General features: G+C 44.5%; 1 protein-coding gene across 1 annotated transcript in view; it reads right to left on the bottom strand.

Annotated features, from left to right (window-relative positions):
- MYO1H (myosin IH) overlaps positions 1 to 20,774 on the bottom strand; it is a 101,173-nt gene that overhangs the window by 19,629 nt on the left and 60,770 nt on the right. The window contains exons 11-19 of the mRNA XM_037996564.2: positions 19,105 to 19,172; positions 18,664 to 18,769; positions 17,972 to 18,052; positions 16,757 to 16,848; positions 12,829 to 12,923; positions 7,830 to 7,876; positions 4,740 to 4,820; positions 3,512 to 3,617; positions 1,969 to 2,086 (exon numbers count right to left, since the gene is read on the bottom strand). Of these exons, the coding sequence (XP_037852492.2) occupies positions 1,969 to 2,086; positions 3,512 to 3,617; positions 4,740 to 4,820; positions 7,830 to 7,876; positions 12,829 to 12,923; positions 16,757 to 16,848; positions 17,972 to 18,052; positions 18,664 to 18,769; positions 19,105 to 19,172 (794 nt within the window). The remainder of the gene's footprint in view (positions 1 to 1,968; positions 2,087 to 3,511; positions 3,618 to 4,739; positions 4,821 to 7,829; positions 7,877 to 12,828; positions 12,924 to 16,756; positions 16,849 to 17,971; positions 18,053 to 18,663; positions 18,770 to 19,104; positions 19,173 to 20,774) is intronic.

The following is a 20,774-nucleotide window of genomic DNA, read 5'->3' as shown; positions in this document are numbered from 1 at the left end:
GCTGTCACCCCAGCTAGGACAGTGCTAGCTCAGATAGCTGCCCACCAGTTTTGTTTGTTTGTTTGTTTTGTCTTGATACAGAGTCTCATTCTATCACCCAGGCCGGAGTGCAGTGGCATGATTGCAGCTCACTGCAACCTCTGCCTCCTGGGTTCAAATGATTCTCATGCCTCAGCCTCCCGAGTAGCTGGAATTACAGGCACGCACCACCATGCCTGGCTAATTTTTGTACTTTTAGCAGACACAGGATTTCACCATGTTGGTCAGGCTGGTCTTGAACTCCTGACCTCAAGTGATCCGCCCACCTTGGCCTCCCAAAGTGCTGGGATTACAGGTGTGAGCGAACATGCCTGGCCTGCTCACTAGTTTTTATGAAAAGAATGAATGAGCCTCAGACAGCAGCAAAAATAGACAATAGATGTATGAAGTTCAAAAAAAACACAGGTAGATGGGAACATCAAGTTCGTATGTGTCTGGGGGGCGAGGTGGGCGGTGGCTGTTGCCCCTGCCATCTGCCGCAGAAGTCAAATTTGGGATGAGGATGAATGAATGATGAGTAGCTGATGGGCCAAAATGGTGGGCAAAGGAGGTACATCCAGGAAAAATAAAGGCAAAGAATCTCAAATGACTATACTCAAAATATTAGGTTGAGCCACATGAAATTGCTGATATTCAACCATTCTGACCCACCAAAGTGACCATTTATTATGCTTGAGAGTGTGTTGCTATTTTGGTAGCATAAATTCACACACAGCCCATCATTGAAGAAGTGCTGGTGGATAAGCAATTTGGGGGATGGTGAGAATAGGCATAGAAATATTTCATTAAATCTTTACAAATCCCCTGAGCCCAATTTAATCCTACAGATCAGCGAAATGATAGGTCACAGCTATAAGAGAATGAGGATTAGGACCTAAGTTTGTGTGGTTTGAAAACCCATGTCCCCACTGCTAACCTGCTGCTCTTGACAACCTGTTGGGCTAAGGCACTAAACTAGGCCCTATGGTCCCAAATGGATTCAGAGGCCTGTGGGGCACTGCCCACGGCTGCCCCCTGGTGGCAGGTCTACGCACTTGGCCTTGCCCTTGACGGTAAACAGGGATTAGTGAAATGAACAGAAGACGTTAAACTGAGTTTTTGTGAGTTTGTTTTTTGTTTTGTTTTGTTTTGTTTTTGAGACAGGGTTCTCATTCTGTCACCCAGGCTGGAGTGCAGTGGTGCGATCTCAAGTTCACTGAAGCCTCAACCTCCCAGGCTCAGGTGATCCTCCCGCCTCAGCCTTCCAAGTAGCTGGGACTACAGGTGCGCACCACCACACCCAGCTAATTTTTTTTTCCTTTTTTTGGTAGAGATTGGGTTTTGCCATGTTGCCCAGGCTGGTCTCGAACTCCTGGCCTCAAGCAATCCTCCCACCTCGGCCTCCCAAAATGCTGGGATTACAGGCATGAGCCACTGCACCCAGCCAGAGTTGGTTTTTATCTTTTTGTTTTGTTTTGTTTTGAGACAGAGTCTCACTCTGCCACCCAGGCTGGAGTGCAGAGGCAGGATCTCGGCTCACTGCAAGCTCTGCCTCCTGGGTTCACGCCATTCTGTTGCCTCAGCCTCCCGAGTAGCTGGGACTACAGGTGCCTACCACCATGCCCAGCTAATTTTTTTTTTTTTTTTGGTATTTTTAGTAGAGATGGGGTTTCACCGTGTTAGCCAGATGGTCTTGATCTCCTGACCTCGTCATCTGCCCACCTCCGCCTCCCAAAGTGCTGGAATTAAAAGTGTGAGCAACCGTGCCTGGCCCAGAGTTGGGTTTTTATATTCTCCCAAATGTTAGTGTTTTTAGCTGTCATAACTACAGCAGTTAAGAACCAAACTGAGCCTTCCTAAGGGATGCCATTTTCTTTATCATTAAACCCCAGAGATTCTCACGTAGTAGGCACATGACTATTAGCTTCAGATCAATGAAGCACATTTTACCTTTGCAAGAAATGCTCGTATTTCCTCCGGTATGCAAAACCGGCCCGTCTCACCCGCAGGTGCTCCATCAGCCCCAGGTATTTGATCTGATGCCTTATGAGGAAGTCATCAAATTTGCCTTTGGAGAAATAGAAGAGAGAATGACAGGAAAGGACTCCATGGCTTCATTTCAACCAAGACAGATCACAGTCTGAAAGCTGAAGTTCAGTGGGCTGGGTCTGGCCCCAGACTTGTTTTGTGAGGCCTTAATTAATTAATCAATTATATTTATTTATTTATTTTTGAGACGGGGTTTCACTCTTGTTGCCCAGGCTGGAGTGCAGTGGCACAATCTCAGCTTACTGCAACCTCTGCCTCCTGGGTTTAAGTGATTCTCCTGCCTCAGCCTCCCGAGTTGTAGGGATTTCAGGTGCCCGCCAACCATGCCTGGCTAATTTTTGTAGTTTTAGTAGAGACAGGGTTTCACCATGTTGTCCAGGTTGGTCTCGAACTCTTGACCTTAGGTGATCCACCTGCCTCAGCCTCCCAAAATGCTGGGATTACAAGCATGAGCCACTGTGCCCAGCCCAATTGTGTTTTTTTAAATGGGGGAATTTTACAGGAAAAAATTAAATTTCTGGTTCCTTTGAAAAGTCCTGAGATCTGGCCATCCTGGGCCCAGAGTCCCACATGGCAATAGCTGGCAGGAGAGGAGTAGCGCTGCTGCCCCTTTAGACGGAATGTGCCTTCTCCAGTTTGCCACAGTCCCCTCTACTCCCTATTGCCTTACAACCTGTCTGCTTCACTCATTTGCTTTTCCTGCCTGGCCTCTGTGAGCCTTGATGATTCATTATCGTTCATGATAATGGTTCCTAACGACTACATTATAGACCATGGCAAGAGCTTAGAAACTACCCGAGTCATGGATCATTTTGGAAGACTGTTCCCTGACTGGAAAACACCAACGTTGACTCCCCTCACCTCTGAGACCTGCCTGACTCAGCTTTGTTGCTCCTGAAAATTACCAAGCTCTGAGCAACGCTCACTCTGAACCACCAAAGGAATTCATTTACCTTCTATTATTATTTTTTGAGATAGGGTCTCACTCTGTCACCTATACTGGAGTGCAGTGGCACAATCATGGCTCACTGCAGCCTTGAACTCCTGGGCTTAATTGATCCTCCCACCTCAGCCTCCCGAGTAGATGGGACTACAGGCACGTGCTACTACACCCAGCTAGTTTTTGTATTTTTAGTAGAGACATGCCACCATGCCTGGCTAATTTTTGCATTTTTTGTAGAGACGGGGTTTTGCCATGTTGCCCAAGCTGGTCTCCAATTCCTGGGCTCAAGTAATCTGCCTGCCTCAACCTCCCAAAGTGCTGGGATTACAGGCATTAGCATGTAACACCTGGCCATCTTCTATTATTTAGAAAGGAAAATGATTCATATCCAGAGGACATCGGGTGAGCCTGTGGTAGTGTTTAGGATCCCAACCCACTGCCACCTCGCTTTGCCTTACGGACTCCTTTCCTGAGCCCAGTTCATAATGATTCACAACTCACTCGGTTCTTTCCTGTCATTGGGCTTGATGCAACGGATGTAGGAGGGCTCCTTAGAGATGAGGATTTCTAGAAGGCTGCTCAGACTGTTTTTAAACTGAGTCCCCACCTGCAAAGAGAGAGAGAGAGAGAGAGAGAGAGAGAGAGAGAGAGAGAGAGAGAGAGAGAGAGAGAGAATGAGCCAGGGAGATACTGCTGCTTCCAATGAATACAGAGAAGACTGGCCAGGGCTCAAGGTGTCAACCCTATAGAGCTGAACTATTGAGAGATTGTCTTCCTAGTGGCCATTTGGCCCATTAAGAGGTGGTTTTGGATGTCCTCACCTGAGAAGCCCAAGCTTGGTCTGGTCATGTGAAAGCTGGACAAGCATCTGTCTAGGATGCCTCACTTGCTCAGCAAAGACGTGGTGAGTGCCCAGCAGAAACCAGTGCTGCCCCAGGCCTGTCATTCTCTGCCACCCTCTGCCACCTTCCTTTGTGTTTCTTTGTTGACATGTGTCCTTCATGATGCTGGCATTATTATAACTTCTTTATTTGATGGTATTTTCCTATACCCTCTCCCACTAGATTGTAAGCCCACTGAGGGCAGGGACCTCATCTGGCTTGTTATTGCTAAACCCCTGTGCCTGGCACAGTGCCTGCCACATATACGTAGTAGATGCTGCTCAATGAATGTCTGCAAACAAACAAACTGGGACTAAACTTCGAACATGAATATCATGTTCCAAGCTAATGTATATAAGCCACGTTCCAAGTGATTTTTTAAGAGACAGGGTCTTGCTCTGTCACCTAATCTGGAGTGCATAATCATGGCTCATTGTAACTTCGGACTCCTGGGTTCAAGCGATCCTCCTGCCTCAGCTTCCCAAAGTAGCTGGGACTATAGATGCACATCACTACACCTGGCTAATGGATTTTTTCTTTCTTTCTTTTATGTTTTTAATGCACCCAAGTTTTGTCTCACTGATTTTTATCTTGATTTTTTTGTAGAGACAGGGTCTCATTATGTTGCCCAGTCTGATCTTGAACTCCTGGCCTCAAGTGATCCTCCCACCTCGGCCTCCCAAAGTGCTGGGATTGCAGGTGCATATATTTAGTAGAATCTGTTAGAGAGTAATATATTTCCAGAAAAGGGGAAGGTGGCTAAAAAGCATAGGTAGCTGGTGGTCATCTCACCCTCTGAGGAATTTTTGTTCCCTTTCCAATTTTGCATGGACATTTATCCCACTCACTGTTGGGGGCCTCCTCCGGTTTTCTAACTCAGCCCGCAGGAAGCATTCCCTCAGGATAACATTCTTGGACTTGCACAGCACCTGTATGTGAAGAGAAATGAGCACCACATTCGCTGTTTCAGAAATCGCTACAGGGCCGTCAGGACGGCTCACAGAAGTGTGCACAAAGCAACAGAGCCATCTGCTTGTTGAATGCTTTCAGAGGTTCCTAATGTAAAGAAAGGGGAACAACACAGTCAAATATGGAAATCCTTGTTCACATTCTACATCCACTGCTTTGCCTACTTACTGAGGCTAGCTGTTTTTTCTCAGACATTGTCCCTGGTTCCGTGCAGCTGCTTCAGAATAAACTGGCTCTTTAAGAATGAGGCATTCGAGACCAGCCTGACCAACATGGAGAAACCCCATCTCTACTAAAAATACAAAATTAGCCAGGTGTGGTGGCACGTGCTTGTAATCCCAGCTACTCGGGAGGCTGAGGCAGGAGAATCGCTTGAATCCAAGAGGTGGAGATTGCAGTGAGCTGAGATTGTGCCACTGCACTCCAGCCTGGGCAACAAGAGTTAGCAAAACTCCGTCTCAGAAAAAAAAAAGATCCCAGGCCGGGAAATGATGGGACTCAGGCTTATAATCCCAGTACTTGGGAAGGCAGAGACAGGAAGATGGCTTAAACCCAGGAGTTTGAGACCAGCCTGGGCAACATGACAAAACCTCATCTCTACCAAAAAAAAAAAAAAAAAAAAAAAAAAAAAACAGTTAGCTAGGCGTAGTGGTGCACGCCTATGGTCCTAGTTACTCAGGAGGCTGAGGTGGGAGGATCACTTGAGCCCACAAAGTCGAGGTTACAGTGAACTGTGATCATGCCACTGCACTCCAGCCTGACTGACAGACTGAGACCCTGTCTCAAAAAGAAAAAAATGGGCTGGGCGCGGTGGCTCAAGCCTGTAATCCCAGCACTTTGGGAGGCCGAGGCGGGCGGATCATGAGGTCAGGAGATCGAAACCATCCTGGCTAACACAGTGAAACCCCGTCTCTAATAAAAATACAAAAAAATTAGCCGGGCGTGGCAGCGGGCACCTGTAGTCCAAGCTACTCGGGAGGCTGAGGTAGGAGAATGGCGTGAACCCGGGAGGCGGAGCTTTCAGTGAGCTGAGATGGCGCCACTGCACTCCAGCCTGGGCGACAGAGCAAGACTCCATCTCAAAAAAAAAAAAAGAAAAGAAAAGAAAAAAATGACCTCCAAGATAATGATGTTAAGTGAAAAAAGCAAGATGCAGAACCACACAGTGTGCTATTATTGTGCAAAGAGAAAGAAAAAGAAAAAAGGAGATATACGTACACACATCCTGGCCCCCCGGTTTTTTTAATTGAATTTTTTGTTGTTGTTTAACCCATTGCAGTTCTAAACCTATGGTGATATGGAACAGAAACCTGCAAATAGTACAGAAACAAATTAGAAGTGTTCCCTCCTGAAGTCAAGAAGTTCAGGGAGCTTCAGCCCTGGTGGGTGAAGGGAGAGATTCAGATAATTTTTTCCTGTGTGATGTCCTCTCTGTGGATTGGTTTGTGAAGCTAATGGCCATGACCCCAGAGGGGAAGCCATTAGAAAAACGCTGTCTCTCATTTGTCAACCAGACACTTCCACTCCCGTGTTCTCCCCTGCATGAGGCAGAGAGTAGCAGACCCACTTTGCCGATGGGGAAACCTGCCACATGGTCCCCAGCAGGGAAGGGGCTGGGCTGGGATTCAGACCCAGAGAGCGACTGTCTGGTGAATCCAAAGTTCGGAGTTGCTTGTCTATTCTGAGTCCTAAAAGGTTGAGACAAGCAGTCCCAGAAGTGGTAGAGAAAGTTCAGGAAGGCAGAAAAAACACTCCTGAGGTGACTATTCACTTGCCCACTCTGAAAATGTTACCTTTAGGGTTAAGCTTTTTATAAACCAAGCTAATAAAAGCTAATGTTGTACAAAATAGTTAACTATTTTAATACAAAATAAGGCCCTTAAAAACTCAAGGTTTTAGGCATGGCATGGTGGCTCAAGCCTGCAATCCCAGCACTTTGGGAGAGTGAGGTGGGAGGATCACTTGAGGCCAGGAGTTCGAGACCAGCCTAGGCAACAGCAAGATCCTGTCTCTACAAACAAAAAAATCAGTTGGGTGTGGTGGTGTGTGTCTGAAGTCCCAGCTACTCAGACTGAGGCAGGAGGATCACTCGAGCCCCAGAGGTTGAGGCTGCAGTAGGCTATGATGGCGCCACTGCACTCCAGCCTGGGTGACAGAGAGAGACTGTCTCAAAAACAACAGCAGCAGCAGCAGCAGCAACACTTCTTAGATTGATGAGATACATGGAAAGGCAAAGAGATTGGGAATTCCATCGGCAGCCCTGGGGGTTAATACCATCCCCAGCCCCCACCTCATGATGTGACCTTGTGCAAGTTGTGACCTGTCTCGGTTTCAGCTTCCTTGTCCTCAGATCATGTCACCCCAGTATATTCTCATGACACCAGAATGAAATCTTTACTTCCCTGTGGACCTGCCCGTGCTAAGCTCTTAGCCCCCTGTCCTAACATTTCCCCTCATCCAGACCATAGGACCTTTGCACATGCTGGTCCCTCTACCTGGAATAAATTCTGAACCTTCTATGGCCAAAATCATTCGCATTCAGGTTTTAGCTCAAAGTGACCTCCGAGGGGTGTTTTCTGTAATCACCTAAATTAAAAATGTTCCCTTCAATCACAGTTCCTTCTGTATTCTCTTTGTAGCACTTCTTACTGATGGATAACTTATTTGTGTATATATTTATTATCGATTCCGCAACTCCTGACTGTAAGCCCCATGGGAACAAGAACTCCATCTTGTTCACTGATGGCCTCCAGAGCTGGTACCCAGCAGGGCACCATACACATTTGAATGGCTTGTTGAGTGAAGTGTCCACACAGATTATCTTAAATATCTGTTCTGGCCATGACATGCCAGAGTTCTAACACAATGCATGGAAAAGAAAAATCCAGAAGGCAAATTCTACCAAAATCACTATCATGGGTAATATTTCAAAATCATCAGAAACACATACAGTTAAGTGTCAGACTTACTTCTTTCAGATGTCTGTAAAGAAGATCATTGTTTTTTTCCAAGAATCCTGTAAAGCATTGAATAAAAATTTTTTGAATCAATGGCTCTGCCTAAAAATACAATTCCATCCCAACTCATTGCAAAGGGAAATTCTGAAAAATAATTTCTTAGGATTAGCTCATAGTTTCTCAACCTTGGCTCTATGGATATTTGGGGCTGGGTCGTTCTTTGTGGTGGGGGCTGTCCCATATATTGTGGGATGTTGAGGAGCATCCCTGGCCTCTATTCACCCTAGATCCCAGTAACACTCTCCCCAGTTGTGACAACCAAATATATTTCTAGATTATATGGTTTGGGTCTGTGCCCTCGCTCAAATCTCAAGTCAAATTGCAATCCCCAATGTTGGAAGAGCGGCCTGGTTGGGGGTGATTGGATCGTGGGGGCAGATGTCCCCCTCGCTGTTCTCATGATAGTTTTCAGGAGATCTGGTCATTTAAAAGTGTGTAGCACCTTCACCTTCACTCTGTTCCTCCTTCTCCAGGCATGTTAGACATGCTTGCTTCCCCTTCGCCTTCCACCAGGATTGTAAGTTTCTTGAGGCCTCCCCAGCCATGTTTCCTGTACAGCCTGAAGAACTTTGAGTCAATTAAACCTCTTTTCTTTATAAATTACCCAGTCTCAGGTAGTTCTTTATAGCAATGTGAGAATGTACTAATATGCTAGACATTGCCACATATCCCTGCGAGGGGGTGGGTGGGCGAGTAACATGTCCCTCATTGAGAACCAGGTCCTCAGAACTGAACTCATGGCACAAATGCTATACTCAGCCCTGATGTGCTGTCATATAAATATGCACAGTCTTTACACTAAGTATTGCACACTTGCCCTAGTCCAATAGCAAAGAAACACACGTACACTGAATATACAGAAACAGAGGGGACACTGAACCTCAAGGACAGCCAACTGGGACTCTGTAAATAGATGAGAAAATTCCCCATGACTGAGAAAAAACAAACTCAAGCACCATGGCTAGTGGTATCCAAGAGCATCTTCAGGCAAAGACAGACATGTCATTTCCAGGTTTAAAACTTGGCTTATCTGTCGATCTAAAACTTAATCAGTTAATAATTACATCAGAAAGCCAATGGCATTATAAAGGCAAAACCAGATTTTTTTTTTTTTTTAAGTTGGGGGAGCAGCCAAGCATCGTATCTCAAGCTTGTAATCCCAGCACTTTGGAAAGCTGAGGTGGGAGGATCGCTTGAGCCTAGGAGTTTGAGACTAGCCTGGGCAATATAGTGAGTTTGAGACTAGCCTGTCTCTACACCAATTTTTTAAAAAACTTAGCTGCATGTGGTGGTGCATGCCTGTAGTCCTAGCTACTTGGGGAGCTGAGGTAGGAGGATCGCCTGAGCCCAGGAAGTCAAGACTGCAGTGAGCCATGATTGCGCACTGTACTCCTGTCTAGGCAACAGAGTGAAACCCTGTTTCCAGAAAAATGATTAAATAAAAATTTTAAAAAGGCATGCATCAAAAGTGTTTAAGAAAAAAAATGGTGGCATAGAAGCAAGCTGGCTTCACTCCCCCGACAGAAAACCAAAATGAAATAATATAGCATGAGATTATTACCAGAAATATCCCAGAACTCAACTATGAGGATGACATAATTCCTGGTGCTACAAAGAAGTAGAAAATCTCAGAGCAGATGGTAAGAGAATCAGATTTCCATATCCACAATGCCCCCCATCTGCCTGGCACCAACCACATGGAAAACTCCCCACCACCACACAGTTTCTACATGGAAACAAGTGAGATCAAGGTAGAGTGAGTGTGTGTGTGTGTGTGTGTGTGGTGTGTGTAGCCTCACATTCATAGGTATATGCAGAAAACGTTTCTATTTTCCTGGAAGTAGTTACAAGAAACTGTTTATTCTTGTGGTTCCCCCTGAAGGAGAGACTGAGAGTAAAAGGCATTTGAGTTTTCCTTTTGTTCTTTTCTGTGCTGTCAGCAGTTTACAGCTCTATATGTGTATTATCTTTATTCTTTAAACAAAAATCAAGGGATTATCTGCACAAAGAGACTCATCCTATTTAAAAATTTTTTCTTTTTGTCACTTTGCATTCAAAGAAAAAACCCTAATACCTGTACATGTTATTACTTTTTAAAAGATTCTTAGAAATATACTCTTATTTAAAAGTAAAAATAATGTTGGGTGTGGTGGCTCATGCCTGTAATCCCAGCACTTTGGGAGGCCGAGGCAGGTAGATCACCTGAGGTCAGGAGTTAGAGACCAGTCTGGCCAACATGACAAAACACTGTCTCTACTAAAAATACAAAAATTAGTTGGGCGTGGTGGCAGACATCTATAATCCCAGTTACTCAGGAGGCTGAGGCAGAAGAATGGCTTGAACCCCGGGAGGCAGAGGTTGCAGTGAGCCAAGATCACGCCACTGCACTTTAGCCTGGGTAACAGAGCAAGACCTTATCTCAAAAAAAAAAAAAAGAAAAAAAAAAAAGAAAAACTAATTTCAAACCAAAAGTAAAAGTGACAAAAGAAAATGAAGAAGAGTTAGACTTCATCAAAACTAAAAACTTCTATGCTTCAAAGGACACCATCACAAAAATGAAAAGACAACTCATAGAATTGGAGAAAATATTTGCAAACTGTATATCTGATCAGGATCTAGAATCTAGGATATATAAAAAATTCTTACAACTCAATAATGTAAAACAACCTAATCTCAAACATGGGCAAAAGATCTGCATAGACATTTCTCCAAGGAAGATAAACAGGGAATGAGCATGTGAAAAGATGTTTAATATCATAGGTCATTAGAGAAATGCAAATCAAAAGCACAATGAAATACCACTTCACACCCACTAATATGGTTAGAAGAACATCACATACAGGCCGGGCGTGGTGGCTCACGCCTGTAATCCTAGCACTTTGGGAGGCCAAGGCGGGTGGATCATGAGGTCAGGAGATGGAGACCATCCTGGCTAACATGGTGAAGCCCCGTCTCTACTAAAAATACAAAAAATTAGCTAGGCGTGGTGGCGGGTGCCTGTAGTCCCAGCTACTTGGGAGGCTGAGGCAGGAGAATGGCATGAAACCAGGGGGCGGAGCTTGCAGTGAGCAGAGATGGTGCCACTGCATTCCAGCTCGGGCAACAGAGCAGAACATCACACATGGAACATAACAGATATATAGAATGATATAACACAAGCATGGGTGAGGCTGTGGAGACATTGGAAGCCCTCATATGCTGCTGGTGGAAATGTAAAATGGTGCAACTACTTCAGAAAATGACCTGGCAGTTCCTCCAAAGGTTAAGCATACAGTTAACATATATATTTTTTATTTTGAGACGAAGTCTTGCTCTGTCACCCAGGCTGGAATGCAGAGGCACGATCTCGGCTCACTACAACCTCTGCCTCCCAGGTTCAAGCCATTCTCCTGCCTCAGCCTCCCAAGTAGCTGGGACTACAGGTGTCCACCACCACGCCCGGCTAATTTTTGTATTTTCAGTAGAGATGGGGCTTCACCAGGCTGGTCTCAAACTCCTGACCTCAGGTGATTCGCCCCCCACTTGGCCTCCCAAAGTGCTGGGATTACAGGCATGAGCCACTGCACCTGGCTGAGTTACCATATCTAATCTAATAATTCCATTCCTAGGTATATACGTAAGAAAAATGAAAACTTATGCCCATACTAAAACTCATACCGGCATATTCATGGTAGCCTTATTTATAATAGTTAGAAGGTATAAACAACCCAAGTGCCTACCATGAGTTATTGATGAATGCATGAACAAAATGTGGCATATCCACATCATGGGATATTATTTGACAATAAAAGGAATGAAAGCATGGATGAACCCTGAAAAAATTATGTTAAGGCGGCCGGGCGCGGTGGCTCAAGCCTGTAATCCCAGCACTTTGGGAGGCCGAGACGGGCGGATCACGAGGTCAGGAGATCGAGACCATCCTGGCGAACACGGTGAAACCCCGTCTCTACTAAAAATACAAAAAACTAGCCGGGCGAGGTGGCGGGCGCCTGTAGTCCCAGCTACTCCGGAGGCTGAGGCAGGAGAATGGCGTAAACCCGGGAGGCGGAGCTTGCAGTGAGCTGAGATCCGGCCACTGCACTCCCACCTGGGCGACAGAGCCAGACTCCGTCTCAAAAAAAAAAAAAAAAAAAAAAAAAAAATTATGTTAAGGGAAAGAAACCAGATACAAAAGGCCACAGGTTGCATGATTCCAGTTATAAAAAAAACGCAAAAAAAAAAAAGGTCAAATCTATAGAGAGGGAAGCTGGATCAGCTGGTTGCCTTGAGCTGTAGGGGTGGGGACACAGAGAGTGCCTGCTAATAGCTACAGGATTTCTTTTGGGGGTGATAAAATGTTCTAAAATGAATGGTGGTGGCCAGGCATGGTGGCTCATACCTGTAATCCCAGCACTTTGGGAGGCTAAGGTGGGTGGATCACTTGAGGTCAGGAGTTCCAGACCAGCCTGGCCAACATGGCAAAAACAAACAAACAAACAAAAAAATTAGCTGGGCATGGTGGTGGGCGCCTGTAACCCCAGTTACTTGGGAGGCTGAGGCAGGAGAATGACTTGAACCTGGGAGGCGCAGGTTGCAGTGGGCCGAGACTGTGCCACTGCACTCCAGCCTAGGCAACAGAGCGAGACTCTCTCTCAAAATAAAAATAAAAATAAAATAAAACAAAATGAATGGTGGTAATGTTTTCACAACTCTGAATATATTAATACTAAAATCTACTGAATTGTACATTTTAAAATGGGGTAAATGGATGATATGTGAATTGCATCTCAATAAAGTGTTTATTTACAAAAATAATAAATACAATTAGAAAGACTTTTTTGAGTGGCTTGAATGCAAGGTTAGGGAATGTTTGGGATGACTGTGCACCATTTCCTCCATGGACTCAGAGTTTATTGTAAGACACCAGGCTGGGCACACACATGGCTGTCACCTGTACCCCACGACCACTTACCCTTGGTGCAGTATGTGACCTCTCCTGCATAGTGGAGGAGGCGGAACTCCATCCAGCCAATCCTCTTTCGGCCCTTTGGACCAGCCAGCTTACGGCTACGAGACAGAAACAGACATGAGTTGAACTTTCTTTTTTCTTTTCTTTCTTTTTTTTTTTTTTTTGGAGGTGGAGTCTTGCTCTGTTGCCCAAGCTGGAGTGTAGTGGCACGATCTTGGCTCACTGCAACCTCCACCCCCCTGGGTTTAAGCAATTCTCCTGCCTCAGCCTCTGGAGAAGCTGGGATTACAGGCACACGCCACCACACTGGGCTAACTTTTGCATTTTTAGTAGAGATGGGGTTTCACCACGTTGGTCAGGCTGGTCTCGAACTCCTGATCTCGTGATCCACCTGCCTCAGCCTACCAAAGTGCTGGGATTACAGGTGTGAGCCACCGCACCTGGCCTATGAGCTGAACTTTCTACTTCACTGAGACAAAATGGCACCAATATCTGAAGCAAAGAGTGAGACAGAGATGCCTTCAACCAGTTAGGTCCACATTGAAAGCCACCACACAGGGAGGCTCACAGGAAGTCTTGTTACTTATTTTCTGGCTATAGACCAAGATTTCTTTAAAATTAGATCCTTTGGCCAGGCATGGTAGCTCACACCTATAATCCTAGCACTTTGGGAGGCTGAGGCAGGAGGATCGTTTGAGATTAGTCTGGGGCAACACAGCAAGACCCTGTCTTTAAAAAAAAAATACAAAAAATTGACTGGGAGTGGTAGCATGCGCCTTGTAGTCCCAGCTACTCGGGAGGCTGAGGTGGAAGGATTGCTTGAGCCCAGGAATTTGAGGTTGCAGTGAACTATAATTACACCACTAGACTCCAGCCTGTGCAACAGGGTGAGACCTTGTCTCAAAAAATAAAAAAACAAAATTAGATCCTTTCTTCCCATAAATGCTGAGAAATAAAAGTACAGAACTGAGCCACAGAAACACATGTATTTGTACAATGAATTCACTTCTGTTTTTCTAGGTGATGTAACTAAGAACCATTTTTTTTTTTTTTTTTTTGAGACGGAGTCTTGCTCTGTGCCCAGGCTGGAGTGCAGTGGCCGGATCTCAGCTCACTGCAAGCTCCGCCTCCCGGGTTCACGCCATTCTCCTGCCTCAGCCTTCAGAGTAGCTGGGACTACAGGCGCCCACCACCGCGCCCGGCTAGTTTTTTGTATTTTTTAGTAGAGACCGGGTTTCACCGTGTTAGCCAGGATGGTCTCGATCTCCTGACCTCGTGATCTGCCCGTCTCGGCCTCCCAAAGTGCAGGGATTACAGGCTTGAGCCACCGCGCCCGGCCCTAAGAACCATTTTATATCTTACATTTTTATGATGTTGAAAGCCTAAAATGCTCATAAAACATCAGTTTTCAGTTTCTACAGATTCTTGATTTTTTTTTTTTTTTTGAGATGGAGTCTCGCTCTGTCTCCCAGGCGGGAGTGCAGTGGTGTGATCTTGGCTCACTGCAACCTCCGCCTCCTGAGTTCAAACGATTCTCCTGCCTCTGCCTCCAAGTAGCTGGGATTACAGGTGTGAGCCACCATGCCTGGCTAATTTTTTGGATTTTTAGTGGAGATGGTTTTTCACCATGTTGGGCAGGCTGGTCTTGAACTCCTGACCTCAGATGATCCACCCGCCTCAGCCTCCCAAAGTGCTGGGATTACAGGCATGAGCCACCGTGCCTGGCCAGATTCTTGATTTTTTAAAAATGACTTTTATTTGAAATTGTCGCATATATTGACAGCACACATATATTCTAAGTGTACAGCTCAATGAATTTTTGAAAACAATATGCCTGTATAACCAGCACCCAGATTAAGAAGAAGAGTATTCATTACCAGTCCTTGAGAACCCCCACATTGAGCCCTTTCCAGTTGCAACCAGACATGTAACAGCATAAGTGAATTTTTACCCAGTTGTATGCGTTGCATTGCATTGGAATTATATAGTACGTAGTCTTTTTTTTTTCCTTTGAGACGGAGTCTTGCTCTGTTGCCCAGGCTGGAGTGCAATGGCGCAATCTCGGCTCACTGCAACCTTCGCCTCCCAGATTCAAGCGATTCTCCTGCCTCAGCCTCCCAAGTAGCTGGAACTACAGGTGCATGCCACCATGCCCAACTAAGTTTTGTATTTTTAGTAGAGACGGGGTTTCACCATGTTGGTCAGGCTGGTCTTGAACTCTTGACCTCAGGTGATCTGCCTGCCTCAGCCTCCCAAAGTACTGGGATTATAGGCATGAACCAGAGCGCCCGGCCATAGTATGTACTCTTTTGTGTCTGACTTCTATCACATTTGTGTAACTTACATCATTGCAAGCAGTTACAGATTATTCATTGCACAGTGATATATTATTCCATTTGTGAATGTACCCCAATTTATTTTTCCATTCTTGATTCACTATACAATTTCATGTGCTTATCCTTTGCAATTTCATTTACTTATCCTTCCAGTATTCTACAACAGGTCTGAGAAAGCCATCACCATTTACTAAGTCTTTACCATGGCCAGAAATTGCACCCAGGCAATTTATGGCATCATTTACAAAACTGGATGGTAAGTATATTAATAACCCCATCTTGTAGCAGGGGAAACACAAACGCAGGAGCATTCATTTGGTCTTGGGGCCAGGTACGGTAGCTCACTTCTGTAATCCCAGCACTTTGGGAGACTGAGGTGGGCAGGTCACTTGAGGTCAGGAGTTCGAGACCAGCCTGGCTAACATGGTGAAACGTCATCTCTACTAGCACACGTCTGTAGTCCTAGCTACTTGCAAGGCTGAGGCAGAAGAATCACGTGAACGCAGGAGGTGAAGGTTGCAGTGAGCCAAGATCGCCCTACTACACTCAGTCTGGGCAACAGAGCAAGACTCTGTCTCTAATAATAATAATGACAATAATAACAACAACAATAAAAAATTAGCTGGGCATGGTGGCAGGTGCTTGTAATCCCAGCTACTCGGGAGGCTGAGGCAGAAGAATCGCTTGAATCCAGGATGCGGAGGTTGTAGTGAGCAGAGATTGCACCACTGCACTTCGGCCTGGGTGACAGAGTGAGACTCCATCTCAAACAAAACAAAACAAAACCAAAAGGCAAAAAAGAAACAAACAAACAAACCAGGTCTTAATGACTCCAGCATATGCCCTTAAATTGTCTCCTCCTTACCTCAAAGACTAAGTTAAATGTCTAGTTGATCTTGTGGGATGTGGTACTCTGTATCTGATCTGCGTGGTGGTTACACAGGCACATACAAACACAAAAATGTATCAGGTTGTACATTTCAGATCTACTCATATCACAGTATTTTATACTTGAATTTTTGAAAAGATTATTTCATGTACATCGACATGTCCAAAATATAATGATCACTGATAAAGGAAGATACAAAATCTTTTTTAAAAAATCATACTTGTGTCTGGGTGTGACGGCTCACAGCAGTAATCCCGGCACTTTGAGAGGCCAAGATGGGTGGATCGCTTGGAGCCAGGAGTTCCCAACCAGCCTAGGGAACAGGGTGAAACCCTGTCTCTACAAAAAATATAAAAATTAGCCAGGCATGGAGGTGTATGTTTGTCATCCCGGCTTCTTGGGAGGCTGAGGTTGGAGGATCACTTGAGCCTGGGAGGCTGAGGTTGCAGTGAGTCGTGATCATGCCACTGCACTCCAGCCTAGGTGACAGATTAAGACCATGTCTCAAAAAAAAACAAAAAACAAAAAACTTGTAATTCACTTAATTTCTACTAACAAAGGGCTGGCACATCTATGAGTGGTATATCATAAAGATATTTTTATGTATGAAGTAGTTGTTCTCTTGAAGAACATTATCCAAATACTAAAAAAAATGGAGATACAATGATCTTCCCCCATGCAAAATCTGGTCAAATAAAGTATGTACGTTTCGAAGTGTGCATGTTTGCCCACTTTCTCTTCCAATTTCTCCAGGAAACTCAAGTCTGTAGCAGGACCAGGCCGAATGCATTCTTCATCCTTCAAAAGAAAAAGAGAAGCCTCAATCCACAGCACCACACTCCATCAATGCCAAGTTTAAATGCTTTCACCAGCTGGAGCAGAAAGTACTGGACTAAAAGACTGTCATTTCATATAAGTGCAGGTGAACATTCTGGGGGAAGAAAGGGGCTTATCCATGTGTTTGGCTTCTAAGATTTGAGAAGGGGATCATGGAACCAGAGGGCCTGAATATCCCATGAAAAGGCAACTCTCCCACCATCTGACTCAAAGTCTTCCCAAAGATACTCCACAGCTACTACGACCAGCTTAGTGCCAACCTCATCTTCTCTAAACCAGTCATTGCTGATCACGATTACCATGTGTACAGACTCTTGTAGAAGAAAAGCCCTCATGGAAAGAAAGGTATAAAACCAGTTGAGTCGAAGCTTTCATATTTCTTCAGTTCATCTTTCTACTTCCTATTTTTCATCCTCAAGAATGATACCATTTAGTTGGCATCTTAAAAATTACAGTTGTGGTCGAGTGAAGTGGTTCATGTCTATAATCCCAGCATTTTGACAGGCCAAGGTGGGAGGATGACTTGAGCCCAGGAGTTTGAGACCGGCCTAGGCCACATGGTGAAACCCTTTCTCTACAAAAAATTTAAAATTTAGCCAGGTGTGGTGGTATACCTCTGCAGTTCCAGCTACTCAGGAGGCTGATGTGACAGGATTGCTCGAGCCCAGGAGTTAGAGACCACCCTGGCTCAACCTTTTTTTTTCTTTTTTGAGATGGAGTCTCGCTCTGTCGCCCAGGCTGGAGTATAGTGGTGTGATCTCAGCTCACTGCAACCTCCGCCTCCCGGGTTCAAGCAATTCCCCTGTTTCAGCCTCCCAGGTAGCTGGGACTACAGGTGCATGCCACCATGCCCGGCTAATTTTTGTATTTTTAGTAGAGACAGGGTTTCACCATATTAGTCAGGCTGCTCTCTAACTCCTAACCTCAGGTGATCCACCTGCCTTGGCCTCCCAAAGTGTTGCGATTACAGGTGTGAGCCACCGCACCCGGCCCGGCTCAACCCTTTTTAAGCCTGGGAAAAAGTTCTTCCAAGAGTTGTAAATGCCAGGTGAATAGGCTCTAATGCAACATTAATTTTTCTCACCAGAATGGATATGATTCCTTTATGTCTCTCTTCTACCAAATCACAGATGATCTTGTTGTTGAAATATTTAATTGGCTCCCACTAAAATGACAAAGAGGAATAAATTCTTCAAGAAATATTTAGATGAACGTAAAAGTTGGTTTTAAATTGGTTTTCTAAGACATCTTTTTTCAAAATCTAGTTTTTATATTCAACCTTAAACAAACTATATTTTCTGAATATCAAAATAATTTCTCAGGAAATAAGCAGAGAAGGGCTAAAAATTAATCCTCAGTACTAATTAGGAAAATCTCCAGTGAAATAATATTTCAATTAAATGTCTTCACTGGTTGGGCACAGTGGCTCACACCTGTAATCCCAGTACTTTGGGAGGTCGAGGCAGGAAGATCACTTGAGTCCAGGAGTTCGAGACCAGCCTGGGCAACATAGAGAGACCCTGTCTCTACAAAAAATAAAATAATTAGCCAGGCATGGTGGCATGTGCCTGTGGTCCCAGCTACTTAGGAGGCTGAGGCAGGAGGATCACTTGAGCCCAGGAGGTGGAGGTTGCAACAAGCCATGATTGTGCCACTGTACTCCAGCCTGGGTGACAGAGTAAGACCTTGTCTTAAAAATAATAATAATAATAATAATTTTAAAAATCTTCAGCTAGATTAAGAAATCAGATGAGGAGAAAACATCAAAATGTTTACCTCTATGCCTTCCATTTCATATTCTGCCTGTTCTGCTTTTAGAGTCCTCTCAATTAACAGTTGCTGGAGTTTCTCATTGCAGTAATTTATACAGAACTGTTCAAAACTAGAGATACAAAAGATTTAAATAACTAAAGTTACATGAAGAGAACAATTTTTTAAAAATTATATTCTTTTTAGGGATGCTTTTTAATAAAGAAAAAACAAAGTCCTTATTAATAAAATAATTTACTAAATAAATCAGAAGAGTCAAGTGAGAATATATTTGCATTTTTATGGTTAGTTGACATCTAGGATGGTCCGTAAATTAGAAACTATGTAAATCTAGAGATTTTCTGGGGACAGGAAAATCAATCTAGTAACATTAGCGAATGATTTAAATCTCGACTGAAACCTTAAAAAAGGGCAAAAGACAGCTAGGGAGGTAATGACAAAACGTACCCATTCTTGTCAAAGACTTCAAACCCGTAGATGTCCAGTAATCCAATTACAGTTTTCCTGGTGAAATCCTGGTCAAAATAATACACTCCATTCATACTTAGGTCTTCTCCTTTGTGCTACTCAAAACTCTGTTGCTGCTCCCCCAAACTGGGCCTTGGTGCTAAAGCTCATGCCTCCTCTTTCTCCAACAATACAGAACCTTTGGGTGGAAGTAATTTCCCCAGCCTGCTGCTCCTGCCTGCTCAGATCCCACTGCAGCTTCCATAGCCACTACCTGTGGAGTGAGACCTTCCCCTTCTGATTCACTTCTTTGCTTCAGCTCTCCTCAGCCTCCCAAGCCCATGTACAATCCAAAAAAAAAAAAAAAAAAAGAAGACGACGAGGACGACGACGACAACGATGAAGAAAAATAAGAAGGAGAAAAGGACCTAGATAGATAAGAAGATGCCTATCCAAGTAGGAGGACTAAGTACCCTCAGGCCACGGTGAGTATTCAAAGATAATGTATTTATTTCAGGCTGGGTGTGGTGGCTCACGCCTTCAATCCCAGCACTTTGGGAGGCTGAGGTAGGCGGATCACTTGTGGCCAGGAGTTTGAGACCAGTCTGGCCAACATGGTGAAATTCCATCTCTACTAAAAAATTACAAAAATTAGCCGGGCATGGTGGTGTGCACCTGTAATCCCAGCTACTCAGGAGGCTGAGGCACAAGAATCACTTGCACCCCAGATGTGGAGGTTGCAGTGAGCCAAGATTGTGCCACTGCACTCCAGCCTGGACGACAAAGTGGGACTCCGTCTAAAAAAAAAAAAAAAAAAAAAAAGATAATGTATTTATTTAGTTTTAAAGGGACACAATTAAATACTCTGTATGAGTGCCCTAAGTCGCTGCCTCCAAAATCATCTTTTGTGTCCTACCTCCATGAATTTTGTCACATCCACATATCCCCTCCACATCCATTTATCATTTCCTTAATTTTTAGCGTGGATTAAATCCCTTTTATATTTAATTCCACTCGAAAAGGAAATGTGACTGAAGTGTGAGTTTGAAGAGCTATATTTTTTCTCAAATATGTTAAAATATGCTTCTGTTGAAATTTTAAAAATGTCAGGTGAATATATTACTGTTGAAATTTAAAGATTTGTGGTGGTTCATGCCTGTAATCCGAGCACTTTGGAAGGCAGCAGTGGGAAGATGGCTTGAGCATGGGTGTTTGAAACCAGCCTGGACAACACCAAGACCTCATCTCTACGAAAAACATTTTAAAACTTATCCAGGCATGGTGGCATGCAACTGTAGTTCCAGCTATTTGGGAGGCTGAGGCAGGAGGATTGCTTGAGCCCAGGAGCTGGAGGTTGCAATTGCACCACTGCACTCCAGCCTGAGTGACAGAGCAAGATCTTGTCTCTAAAAATAAAAATAAAAAATAAAAACTTTCTGTGTACACTTGAAGCTATCTGGCATACCACAGGCGCTATGCATAGCACACTTTGGGACACACTGTGTAAGTCATTCGGCATGCATGCATACTGTATGCGAGACACTGGAAATGTGAATAGGGAAAGACACCAGCCCTGCCTATGAGGTGCCCACAGTTCATTCTCCCTCCCAAATTCTTTAAAGAAATGATGATGATTATAAAACATCACCATGTTAGCAAGAGCAAGGTAC

Source organism: Chlorocebus sabaeus, chromosome 11 (genome assembly GCF_047675955.1).
Source record: "Chlorocebus sabaeus isolate Y175 chromosome 11, mChlSab1.0.hap1, whole genome shotgun sequence".
NCBI lineage: Eukaryota > Metazoa > Chordata > Mammalia > Primates > Cercopithecidae > Chlorocebus > Chlorocebus sabaeus.
This window is presented reverse-complemented; position numbering and strand designations above follow the sequence as displayed.